The sequence below is a fragment of the Brassica oleracea genome, chromosome C7 (assembly GCF_000695525.1).
Source record: "Brassica oleracea var. oleracea cultivar TO1000 chromosome C7, BOL, whole genome shotgun sequence".
In the NCBI taxonomy this organism is placed as follows: domain Eukaryota; kingdom Viridiplantae; phylum Streptophyta; class Magnoliopsida; order Brassicales; family Brassicaceae; genus Brassica; species Brassica oleracea.
Genome location: NC_027754.1, coordinates 33,816,082 through 33,827,833, shown reverse-complemented (window position 1 = coordinate 33,827,833; position 11,752 = coordinate 33,816,082). Strand labels below are relative to the sequence as shown.

The window sequence follows — 11,752 nt, the reverse complement described above, 5'->3', positions numbered from 1 at the left end:
CCTTTTTTTTTTTTTTTTTTTTTGTAGTTCTTCTTCTTTTTCATCTATTGATGAGGTTAATTATTTTTTATTACTAAAACATCCCTGTACTTACAATTATTTGTAAATTCACTCCGTAGTTTGAAAGGGGAATCTTTAGCCCAGTGTTACCGTAGCCATTAGCCCAAAACCCAAAAGGTTCCCAAGTTTGTCGGTAAGAGTATACAATATGGTTTGCGGTCCGACCTGACCGGACCTGCCACATCGATACTTTTTGACTTAGACAACAGAGATAAAAATCCACGTGGCAGCATTGACTTTTCCCGCGCGTAGTGGTCGCCAAGTAAACAGGGGGGATAACGAACTGAGCAACCAATGTGAGATCTGTTTTACAAGTTAGTTATAATAGAGCGAGAGAGAGAAAGAGAGATATCCCAAAATAATCAAATCTGAGACGAGATGCCGTACTACACCAGCAACGACGATGACGTGGATGACTTCAACGACTACGATCCGACGCCGTATAGCGGAGGCTATGACATCACCGTGACGTACGGCCGGCCAGTCCCTCCTTCCGACGAGACTTGCTACCCTCTCTCCTCTCGCTCCGGCGACGCCTTCGAGTACCAGCGGCCCGTGTTTTCTTCCAGCAAAGAGCCCGCTGCTTACGGCGACCAGGCTCTCAACACCGAGTACAGCAGCTACGCCCGACCCAAGACCCGACCCGGAGGTCAAGGAGGATCTGGATCTGACTTTGGCCGGAAACCTGATTCCGGGAGGACGGAGGTCGAGTACGGACGGAGGCCTGAGTCTGGTGGTTATGGCGGAAGGACGGAGGTTGAGTATGGCCGGAAACCTGAATCGGAGCACGGATCTGGCTATGGCCATCGCAAGGATGAAGATGGTGATAAGAAAGAGAGCCACAGAAAAGACGTAAGTTTGATCAATTTCATTTAATAAAGTGCTTCCCTTTTAGTGTTTCATTGATTGGATCTTGGTCTCAAATTAAGAACATCCTTTTGAAAAGTTTCTGTCTTTGGATTGAGTTACTTTCTGAATTATGGTTGGTTAACTAATGTTGTAAATTTGAACCAACTTTGGCTCCAATTTTTATTTATATGTTGCAGAGTGGCAAGGACTCTGATGATGAGAAGAGCAAGATGAAGGAGAAGAAGAAGGATAAGGATAAGAAGAAAGATGGCTATAACTCTGGCGATGATGAGAAGAAGAAGAAGAACAAGAACAAGGACCATCGTGATGATTATGATGACAAGAAGAAGAAGAAAGACCATTATGGTAGTGATGATGACAAGAAGAAGAAAACGGATCATCATGGTGATTATGATGACAAGAAGAAGAAGAAGAAGAAGGATCATTATGGTAGTGATGATGACAAGAAGAAGAATAAGAAGGATAAGCATCACAAGGGACATCGTGAATACGATGACTAGAAACCCCCTTCTTCCTATATAAGGATTGCATCTCTCTAGCTTTTTAGTCACTAATTCAGTAACCCCACGCACACTTTTCTCTAAGTTCATTTCAATTGTTGTTTTGTTTGTGGTTTCCCATTTGTGCTATCTTCTATAAGACATGAAATTATGCATTATGAGTTTTCTAGTGATATATTTTGGTGTACGAGAGTCTCTGGCTATTACATTCCCAACACCAATGGCCTACAAGAGGATCTTATTCCTTTGGTCTCGGTCTAGATTAAGAAAGTCTGATAGTAGTCGCTCACAAGCAGAGTTTGATAGAAATTATTATGAAGATGAAGAAGTAAAATTATGGTGATGATGTCCGACCCTAATGCAACCAGCCGAAGAAACAAAAAAAAACTTCAATTTTAATCAGTACGAACGAATGATCTGATTTTGGGATAAGCAGAGAGGATGTAATGTTAAATTGTTCAAAATCCAAGATTAAATAGTGATTCTTTTAGTAAACAAAGAAGTTCAAACCGAGAGAACACCAAAATGTGATCATAGTGAAAGAAACAACTTGTTGCTAATTTAGAGAAGTTTTTTCCTCTCCAAGAATGACTTGAGATGCCATAGTTGTAAACCGGCTACCGACAATGTAAACACCAACGAAATTAAACTTAGAGCTGCCATTCTTGAGTTTGTCGATCGGTTTAGCTCCTGCATTTCCCTTTCCCTGTCACAATCACATTTCCCCATTACGAACGTATCATGCTGTTATAATTTTTCCTAATTGGATCGTCTAAATCTCATTGACTCTTATCACTCAAAGATCAGATGATGGAAACACTTCTTATAATATATATATATTTAAAATGATCATGAATCTTATATTTTTGTACCTCTCCCGGAGTTCAAACATTTCGTCGTGTATAGATTCCGTCGTATCCAGTAGTTTCCTTACCTCCACCTCCAGCATCTATAAGCATAAACATATTTATCACTTTACTACGTTACACATATATAATTAGGAGATATGGTGCAGATCAGTATACGCTTAATATCAAAGAAGAGCCTACTACATATATAGCTAGGTTTAAAATATATATATATATAGTTAGCTAGGTTTAACTATATATGTATAATATCTTTTTTTTGTTATGTATAATAGTTTTGTTACGTTGATATGGTCTCTCTTGGCGATGTTGGCCCAATCTTTAGCCTCGACGCCACTTTTCCACTCGAAATCAACGGCGAACTTCGCCGGAGGTCTAAATTCGGGAGCCACAAAACATGTTGTGTAATCTCCATCTTCCATCGCCGTGAACACGAATTTCCCAGACTCCACATTCTCTGCATGATGCTGTGTGCGCCCTTTAGGTGACGTCACCTACATATACATTTTTTTACGTATAAACAGAGCCGTGCTTCAAGTGTATCCAAAAAGGCTTTCGCCTAGGGCCCCCAAAATATATAGTTTTTTTAGGGCCCCAAATTTCCAAAAATTATTAGTAGTATATTGGTTTAAGTTTGCCATTTATTATTCAATACAAGTTCAATTATCTACATTGCTTTTTAAAAAAATGAGTATTTTATTTTATTGTCAATTTTCCAAATTGAAAAAAGGAATATATGTTTTATATGTCAAACTCCTAAATAAAAAGGAAAAAGTGCAGTTATACTTAATATATTTGGTTCGTATATATTCCTAAGTATTCTACGTGCAATGTTCACATCAATCTTTCTCAAGCAAGCACACACGTCTTCTTTCTTGGTTCTCAATCCTGTGCTACAGGTGTCTCTTATATTATCATCAGTTTTGTTAAAGTGGTGAATTTTTTTATTTTTTTATTTTTTTAGTTTTCAGTCTTTGTTGATTTAAGTTTAATTATTAATTTCAGAAAATATGCCTCCAACGAGATCATGTGCATCAGGAGCCAAGAAAAGACAAAAAAAAAGACAGAGTTGATGCATTGGTGAAATCAATGCAAGGTTCTATGGACAGATTTCTTGTAAAATCAGCAAATCTTAATGAATCCGGTAGAAGTGGTGATGAGTTTGATGATCCAATGGAAGATGAGAATGAAATAAATGATGAGGATGTCAATGAAGAAGATAAGGAGGTTGAAGATGATGTTACTGATGTCACTGATGTCACTGAAGAGGATGATAATCTAAGTGAAAAGAAGAATGAAGACGTGAATGATCAAGTTCAAGATAATACTTAGTTTTTTAAAGTTATTGTCTTAATATTTTTTTTTCAAATATATATTGTACTATGATAAAAAAAAATTTATAAAGGGGTCCCATTTTTATATTGGCTTCAGGCCCCATTAAACCTTCGCACGGCTCTGCGTATAAAACAATGATGAGGTTCTCTTTTCAAGGTGTTAATTATGAGCCGCGAGATTCACACGTAAAATGTGATTAATTAGTTATACCTCAAACGAATTATAGGTTATCAGTTTATAACTAAAGCTTACAGTGACATGGATTTTGTGGGAAGCAGGAAGATGGTGAGCTTCGTTGGGATTGACGACGGTGTAAGTTCCTACAGTCATGTAATTTAATTTGATGTCGTCGGAGATGCATTTGGTCATGCCTGATTCCAGATCCAATCTCATCGATTCTCCTATTCTCATCAGCATCAGTGTCATCGTTATTATGATCCATCTTGACGTTGTCATATGAATCTTACATCTTGATGAGAGCAAAACCATTCCCGTTACGCAACAGCAATTAAAAAGGAAATGGTTGCAATTAAGAAAGAGAAGAAAATAATGTTGATGTCTAGTTTTGGTTATGTCAAATAGCTTTTGAGATTAGTTTCCGTGTAACAAGGAACTGATGAGTTTATGTTTGGTTTGGGGACTAGCAAACACATGCACATGTGGTTAGCAAACACAAAAAAGTCATGCAACCCAAGAATAGGACAACACCTCCCCAAACCTCATCCACGAGTTTTGAGTAAACTTTTTGGAGATTGGATGCGACTACTAATTCATTTTCGGGCATGTACTGAATGAAAATTTCATTCTTGATTCTACCATAACTGAATTGAATTTTTATGAAAGCCTAATTTGAGACGATTAATGCTAAGAGCATTTCCAATATAAAATTCTATTTTTTCTTTTCAAAATATAGTAAAACTAAATATGGAATAAGAAATACTCTAATTTCTACTTCATTTCTCACTTAACAAACAAAAAATAGATTATTCCATACTTATTTTACTCTATTTTGAAAGAAAAAAAATAGTGTTGGGTTGGAGATTCCTAAGGAATGATCACTGTTTTATAGTTAACCCACCTTCACATGCCAACCAACTATACAATATACTTCATGATAACGGCCGGTGACCATATTTTTCTTCTCCTTCTATTTTCTTGGTAAAAATCCTCCTTCTATTTTCAATAAGGTTTTAATATCTAACTTGGTACATAATTTTCGCTTTATTTTTCTGGGTCAAATAAAAAATCAATCGTAATGAAAATATATCTTTCCCACGTTAATATTTTAAAATGCTATAAAATGGTATTCAAGGCAGTTATAAAGTATAGTTTTATTGTAATTTTCACTAAACAGTATATCAAAAAGATAATTTAACCTAAGCTCACTGTAGATTTTTATAAGGCATGATATAAAATAGTATATGATTAATTATAATATTTTATACAGACAAAGTAAAAAAAGGTATTATAATTAAGTCTTGAACAAATATTATTCTTAAATGTTAAAAATAGTATTTGTGAAGCTTCATTGCGCCCATCATTACATCCTCTGACTTCTGCTGAAGTAAGACTTTCTTCCCCAACTTCACGATCAGATATATCTCAAGGGCACAAAACACAATGGCGGACAAGCTTGCACGTGGTGCGAGGAGTTCTCCTTCAGCTATGCTATATGTCGATTCTTTACCTCCGGTTTGGCTATCTGAACCGGTGGCCCCATAGGCTTCTAGTCTATTATGATGTCAAAAAAAAAAAAATAGTATTGAAAAAAGTAAAGCTTATTCTTTGAGTTTTATTAAGAGACAAAAGCCCAAAACGGGCTAAAGCCCAACAACAGAAAAGACAAAGGACCTAAACAACGGGCCAAACTTTACAGAAACGATTTTGGGCAATCAGCCCAAAAGGGAAAACCCGTCGAGGAAGTAAGTCGTCTCTATCCACCACGTGGTCAGTTGCCCTGCAATCTGAGTCCACGCGTCAAGACAGGAGATGGCTTTCTTCCACCGGTGCCAAACTAGAGATGCGACGGAACTCCGCCATCAGCGGAGGCAAGTTGAAGAAGAAACTCGGTCAAGCCAAGCAATCTTCAAATCGAACAAGTCGCTCACCGGATCTACGCTTCTGGAGACAATCTTCATCGATCCATCCTACAACCTCCGATCTTCTTGCATGGAAATCAGTCATCTTTATAGATGAGAAATAGCCCGAAGATTGAAAAAACTTTAAGGGAAAGGAGGAAGAAGGCTTCGGAGGTGAGGAAGGAGAGAGGATTGAGCGGTGGAACAGCAGGAAGCGTCGATTGACAAACCGAGAAAGACTCGGTGAAAGCCGCAGTCGCCATGGAGCACGACGCGGAGGCAAAAGCCAAACAGCCCCGTCAAGGAGATCGCGAGCCGCCGGAGTCAAAAGCCGGCTATACCCGTCGAGTAGACCACAATATACCGGAGGCGAAAATCACCAAAAGAAATCGGCGACAGGAACAAGCTTCATCTCATCATCTTCTTCGTGGAAGATTTTTGAGAGAGAACGAAGAAGAGAGAGAGAAGCTCGACAAAACTAAGTAAAGCTTATTCTTTAAAGAGCAAAAACATTTATTCTCTCTACAAAAAAACATAACAAATGAAACGAACAAATTCATGGGCTATTCTCTCGTAATATCAGGACATAAGAAGAACCCAAAAAAATATAAGAAGCCCAAATATCTAATCAAGGCCCAAAGATACACGAACGTAACTAGGGTTTTACTATGGGTTTATATATAAGCTTTGATCTGTCTCGGTGAGCAGAAACACATTGAATATAAATCTTCAGTGAAACGTTTAAGTCCTTATCGTCTTCAGCCGTTTCTTTACTCTTATTTGCTGCTGCTGTTCTTATTTTTTTCATGTTTGATATTTGATTATCGTAAGGCTTATCATGTATAAGATTGCACAAGTACTGGGACATCCCCAAAAACAATTGGGGAATCTGTCTAATTAATTTTATGTGCATATAATAAAATTAGGGATCCGCTTTGCAGCTTATGACCCGACCCGATTTTGTTCGCGTTCTCTTGTCTCTGCTGCCAGTATTCTCCTGAAATTCTCCTTTCTCAAATAAAGCCGCCTTCTTTTGTTTTCAAAATTAAAATTTTATACCTTTTTAATTTCTTTGTTGATTATTGAGGGCATGAGCTTGTTGTTGAAACATGGCCAAACTGTTATTTTTTTCAGTTTGGAATCTAATTAGAGTTAACTAGAGATTGAATCTGTATTAGCCAATTAAAACCGAGCGGAATTGGTTTGTAAATTGAAACACAACTAAAATGGTCACTTTGGCCGCTCTTGTCTTTCACTCGAGGAACATAAGAACAAATCATAAATAACACGAACAAAACATATAAGAACAGTAAAGACTTGAAGAGAACATGATTATTGAAGAATAAGGCATAAGAACAGTAAACTTTCAAAATAATATATCTTTCACTGATGGAACTTGAAGAGCAAATAATACATCCATGTTCTTTGCTAATGACTCGGACAAAGAATCTCTCAACATCCTCCCATCAGCTTCCTAATTAACTTTCGAAACTACACGGCCTCGCTATATCTTTCTGTTCAAGGCCCAAAAACGAAGCCGAATGTTTCTTGTATCGCAAGTTTCTTCCCAAAATGCCCTGGGGCAATTTTACACAATCTTTACAAGACGAACTCTTTACGGACTTGTGTGGTAAGAGATGCGCACTGTGCGTGTTCAGGAGTCTTGGAGAAGGCAAGTCATAGGGGAAGTCAATTTCTTTTTAAGTAAAAACCCTCCAAGAAGTGAGGGTGAGAAGACGAGGATGCTTACCAGAAGGAAGTGGGTATTGAATGATTACCAGAAGGAGAGCAAAGACTAGTGGTTTAAACCAATTGGTACCTGACTTGAGAACTGTGACCAGGAAAATGTCTGAATCTTTGGATTGGTAATGTTTTCGGCAGTTTTGAGATTCCTTGAAACGGAGCTAGTGTGTGCCAAATCTCTTAAGTAATCAGAAGTGATGATGAACTTGATTTCTCAGATATTTGAAATGCAAGAACTGAATTATATGAGGTGTGATGTGAAGATATTGAAATCAATAATAATATTTTTTACATGTATCATTTATTCAAAAAAAAGCTAAATGTTCTGCACCGCTTTGCTGTTGTCCTAACGACTGCTTGCAATAGTAAAGATACACCAAACATCTCTTACCGTAGCTGTACGATATAAATCACACCCGCGATGAGTTGAAAAAAAATTCACACTTGGTAGGTATTTTACAATATAATATATTTTTGGTTGGTGGCCTAAGAAGACACATGAAATGACATGTAAATTTCGGTCACTGAGAGAAACATTGAACAAAATTTTGGTTTATAACTAATCTAATCTCCAAAACAATAACTTTGCGTTATCAATTGATGATTGTTTGGTTTTAGTGTCTAATTTTGGATCATCTGAATTGATACAATCCAAACCGAAAAAGAAGAAAACAAAGTCAATAGTTTAAAACCAAATGGATACTGAAATGGTCTTTTGTTTATCTAAAAGTTTGAAACAAAAGATAAAAACTAAATCAGGATAAACTAAACAGAAACTAATCTCTGGTAAAAGAATTTTCCACATTTGAGGTATATCCTGACGTTTTTTACAGAATATTTACTCATATTAAACCGATTCAAGCTTAATTATCTTCATTCAATATGAGTCATAGGCTGAACTTGATTCACACACATTTCAAATCGCTCCAACAAAATGAGTTTTTGAATGTCTTGCCAGATGATTAATCAATACTCCATACCCTAAAGTTATTATTACGACAAAATTAATTATAAATGGATTACAAATGGTAAGAGAATCGATTTTCACAAGCTGATCCTTTTTTACAAAATGTTACAAGAGTCTTTCAATATCTTTGTATATCCTATAGTCCTAGAGTCTAGATTCTAGAGCAAACACATAACACATATAAACCCTAAAATAAAATACCTCCTAATTGTTTGTTTTCCCCATATACACCCCAATTTTCGACCAGTTCCGGTCTCCACGTTCAGAAATTCCAATAGCAATCGACCTCAACCGAACCGGTCGAACCAGCAAGACCGTGGCCGTGCCAAGAACTCGTGGTTAATTCGTTTTCACCTGTGCCCAAACCCTGGATGATATTCTTAAACTGGGTTTCTTCACTGTCAAGCAACATATTCAATATTGAAGAATTATCTTGCATAAACAGAGGATCAGAGTGTAGCAGAGAACCAATGTTCGGTATCAGCTGAGTCGATGAAGAACCGAGCATGGTAACGTTACACTCGTCTTTTAACTCGGAGATGTGACTCTTGTCCTCAACGGTTGTTTGGTCGGAGAAGCAGGTTACGCGAGACAACGATTCGCTCTTAGGGTACGGAGAAGAGTCCATCAGGGGAGGTAAACCAGCCGGTTCGACTTGGTTAATCCCTGAACCGAGCATCGTTAAGCCGTAGAGATGCATTTTCTTACCGTCTGCTCCTTTCTGAAAAACTCTACTAATAACCCACTCGTTCTGCATTCAACAAACAACACCAAACTCAAAAACCAAAAAACAGAGAACTCTTACACACACACTTACACAAGTACTCATTAAGTTATGTTTAAATATATTACCTTAGCGGTTACAGGGAGATTGTCGTTTGCATACATGCCTTCTAAGCGATACTCATGCATGACCCAATTGGTTTTTACTCCTCTAGGAGCTCTTCCTTCGTAGAAAACCAATGTTTTCTTCATACCAACAAGAGATTTTTCTTTGAAGATCTCTTTGTCTTTCCCTGTAGCTTTCCAATACCCGGCCTTAGTAGCCCGGTTCGTCCTTAAACCGGTCGGGTATTTCCGATCTCTTACACAGAAGAAGTACCACTCCTTTTCACCAATCTTAGCCTTCCCTGTTCCGCCAAAAGAAAAGAAACAGAGTGAGTAGAGATAATACAGAGAAATAAAACAGAGACATTTAATTTAAAGAACAGAACTATAACTCACATGGCAAGTCCCAAGGCTCAACCTTGTTGAGATCAACTTCACCAATGGCTAAAGTGGAGAAGAGGGTGTTTAGAACCTTCGGTCTAAGGTAGTGGCTTATGAGTTCTTCATCGGTTGGGTGAAATCTGAAGCCAGGTAGCAAATCAATCTGCTCTGAATCTTCTACGATCTCACCAGTTCTTGATACCTCGTAATCCATTGGTGTTGAAGATGAAGAGAGGAGACTCAAAATGAGTTATTTTTTTTTATGTCAAAGAGAGAAGAATTTTTTTTTTTTGTAGGAGAGAAGAGAAGTTGGTCTGAGCAGCCAAGCTCTTATACAAGTTTGAATCAACAGATGAAGAACAATAAATTATTATAGTTTTTATCCACCAATAATTGGTCACTGTTTGGTATCAAATTATATTTTTCTATAATTATTTAATATGAATATCCAGAGTTGTGAGAATTATTATTGTTTGTATACACCAATAATATCTCAGTTATATATTAATAAATCTATTTCTGTTATTATACAAGTCAATGTAGACCCGATCGACTCAACCATAAACCTATAGCTCCATAAAATCTATTAAATTTGATTTTGGTTTTATGTTGTATTTAGTTCTTAAAAAAAAATTAAATTTGGTTTTGGTTTTATGCTATATTTAGTTCTCTTTTTTTTGTAACAACTATATTTAGTTCTTAACAGTAAGATAAAGAAGGAGACAGATGCGTAGAGCGATAGGAAACTTAAGATGTTAATTTTAAAAGATATTTTTGTAGTATTAATAAATAATTAGATCTCTCTATTTCAGAAACTTTAACATCTCAAAGCTTCAATTTGACCAGGAACATCTCACCGGTGGCTACCCATACAATTCTGTTGATGCGATAAGAACAATTTTATCACATCACTGATGACGCTTTTGTCCATTCTTTAAAATAACTATATTATTATTTAGAAAAACGAAGCAATGTTTTAATATGATCATCTTTCAAATAACAGTGTTTTTTTTTTGCTTAAATTCAAATAACATTGTTAGTTTCTATATTTGGCAAGAATTCGGGTTTCCGAGCAATAATTATGCTTTCACTTGAGAAAAATGCTTTAACTAGAGTAACCCCTTGTGGCGTGGCTTCTATCACTGCTCCATATATAATGAAATTCATACCTGTATATACTTTTTATTAAACTTATTATCAAATTGATTAATAGCGTACAAAAAAATATACTTCTTCCGTTTCTGAATATTCTGAATAAGTGTCATTTTGACACTTTTCACACAGACTAAGAAAGTAGCGGAAATATATGTAAGTGCTATTAATTACATTTTCTGACCAATAATATTTAAGATAAATAAAATTATTTATAAAACCAATGCAATTTGCAATTAATTTTCAGCTGAAAGTAAGTATAATTTGCATTGGAATTGTAAATTGACACTTTTTATATAACAAAAAAAAAACTATAATGACACTTATTATGGAACAGAGGGAGTATTCATTATTTCCTTAAATAAAAGTGCAGAATTACCTAATATGATTAACATATATGACAATTAATATTATGAATAATAATGATAACAATTTTTGTATCATTCCTCTTTTTTGTTTAACTTTATATTATTAAATAAAATTAAATAATCACATTGAACATATAATAAAAAAGATTTTTCTTATATTTTTTTATTTTAAATTTTAAATTACTAAAAATATTTAAAATCCCACATTGAATTTTTTTTTATCAATGGTTTAATTGTTTTGTTATAACAAGATACAAATGATCATAAATCATATGAATATGAAGTCTCATTTAATAGATATTCATATTAAATAAATATATATATATATATTAATATCATTTAAATTAAACTATATACCATATAAAAATGCATAAATATGTAATTTCGAAATTTTCATTGAAAAGGTATTAAGACCTTAATATTTTAATTTTAAAATTTGCATTGAAAAAACCTCATATTAAAAATTTTGCGATTAATGGTTTAAATTTTTTGTTAGAGCAAATATAATGGGAGGGGGAAACAATTGTATTGAGCAGTATCCCTGCAAGAGTTTCAAACATAGTACTATTTCAAAAAAAAAAAAAAAAAAAAAAAAAAAAAAAAA

General features: G+C 35.3%; 3 protein-coding genes across 4 annotated transcripts; 1 reads left to right on the top strand and 2 right to left on the bottom strand.

Moving 5' to 3' along the window:
- Positions 1 to 268: 268 nt before the first annotated feature.
- Positions 269 to 1,620, top strand: LOC106306823 (uncharacterized protein At5g39570). Of its 2 annotated transcripts, none has more exons than XM_013743584.1 (2): positions 269 to 912; positions 1,140 to 1,620. In XM_013743584.1, exons 1-2 carry the CDS (start codon positions 439 to 441, stop codon positions 1,428 to 1,430), a joined length of 765 nt encoding a protein of 254 aa, XP_013599038.1. In that variant the 5' UTR covers positions 269 to 438; the 3' UTR covers positions 1,431 to 1,620. The 2 variants fall into 2 exon arrangements, with proteins under 2 accessions (XP_013599038.1, XP_013599037.1); XM_013743583.1 differs by having other exon boundaries at positions 273 to 912; positions 1,107 to 1,603.
- A 258-nt stretch (positions 1,621 to 1,878) lies between these two features.
- LOC106306825 (transmembrane emp24 domain-containing protein p24delta11) lies at positions 1,879 to 4,199 on the bottom strand. The gene is made up of 4 exons (XM_013743585.1): positions 3,884 to 4,199; positions 2,581 to 2,790; positions 2,303 to 2,379; positions 1,879 to 2,136 (listed from the first exon to the last, which is right to left on the bottom strand). The coding sequence occupies exons 1-4, from the start codon at positions 4,118 to 4,120 to the stop codon at positions 1,992 to 1,994; spliced, it is 669 nt and encodes a 222-aa protein (XP_013599039.1). The 5' UTR covers positions 4,121 to 4,199; the 3' UTR covers positions 1,879 to 1,991.
- A 4,279-nt stretch (positions 4,200 to 8,478) lies between these two features.
- LOC106303829 (NAC domain-containing protein 59) lies at positions 8,479 to 9,952 on the bottom strand. Its single transcript, XM_013740163.1, has 3 exons — positions 9,644 to 9,952; positions 9,272 to 9,549; positions 8,479 to 9,170 (listed from the first exon to the last, which is right to left on the bottom strand). The coding sequence occupies exons 1-3, from the start codon at positions 9,840 to 9,842 to the stop codon at positions 8,682 to 8,684; spliced, it is 966 nt and encodes a 321-aa protein (XP_013595617.1). The 5' UTR covers positions 9,843 to 9,952; the 3' UTR covers positions 8,479 to 8,681.
- Positions 9,953 to 11,752: the final 1,800 nt, after the last annotated feature.

Excerpts from the sequence above, each read along its gene's own strand:
- LOC106303829 (XM_013740163.1), bottom strand. The coding sequence starts at position 9,842 with ATGGATTACGAGGTATCAAGAACTGGTGAGATCGTAGAAGATTCAGAG. Across the intron at positions 9,550-9,643 it reads TGAGCCTTGGGACTTGCCAT|GGAAGGCTAAGATTGGTGAA; the intron begins GTGAGTTATAGT and ends TTGGCGGAACAG. Across the intron at positions 9,171-9,271 it reads ATCTCCCTGTAACCGCTAAG|AACGAGTGGGTTATTAGTAG; the intron begins GTAATATATTTA and ends TGTTGAATGCAG.
- LOC106306825 (XM_013743585.1), bottom strand. The coding sequence starts at position 4,120 with ATGGTTTTGCTCTCATCAAGATGTAAGATTCATATGACAACGTCAAGA. Across the intron at positions 2,791-3,883 it reads CCCACAAAATCCATGTCACT|GTGACGTCACCTAAAGGGCG; the intron begins GTAAGCTTTAGT and ends ATGTATATGTAG. Across the intron at positions 2,380-2,580 it reads CCAAGAGAGACCATATCAAC|ATGCTGGAGGTGGAGGTAAG; the intron begins GTAACAAAACTA and ends TTATGCTTATAG.
- LOC106306823 (XM_013743583.1), top strand. The coding sequence starts at position 439 with ATGCCGTACTACACCAGCAACGACGATGACGTGGATGACTTCAACGAC. Across the intron at positions 913-1,106 it reads AAGAGAGCCACAGAAAAGAC|AGTGGCAAGGACTCTGATGA; the intron begins GTAAGTTTGATC and ends TATATGTTGCAG.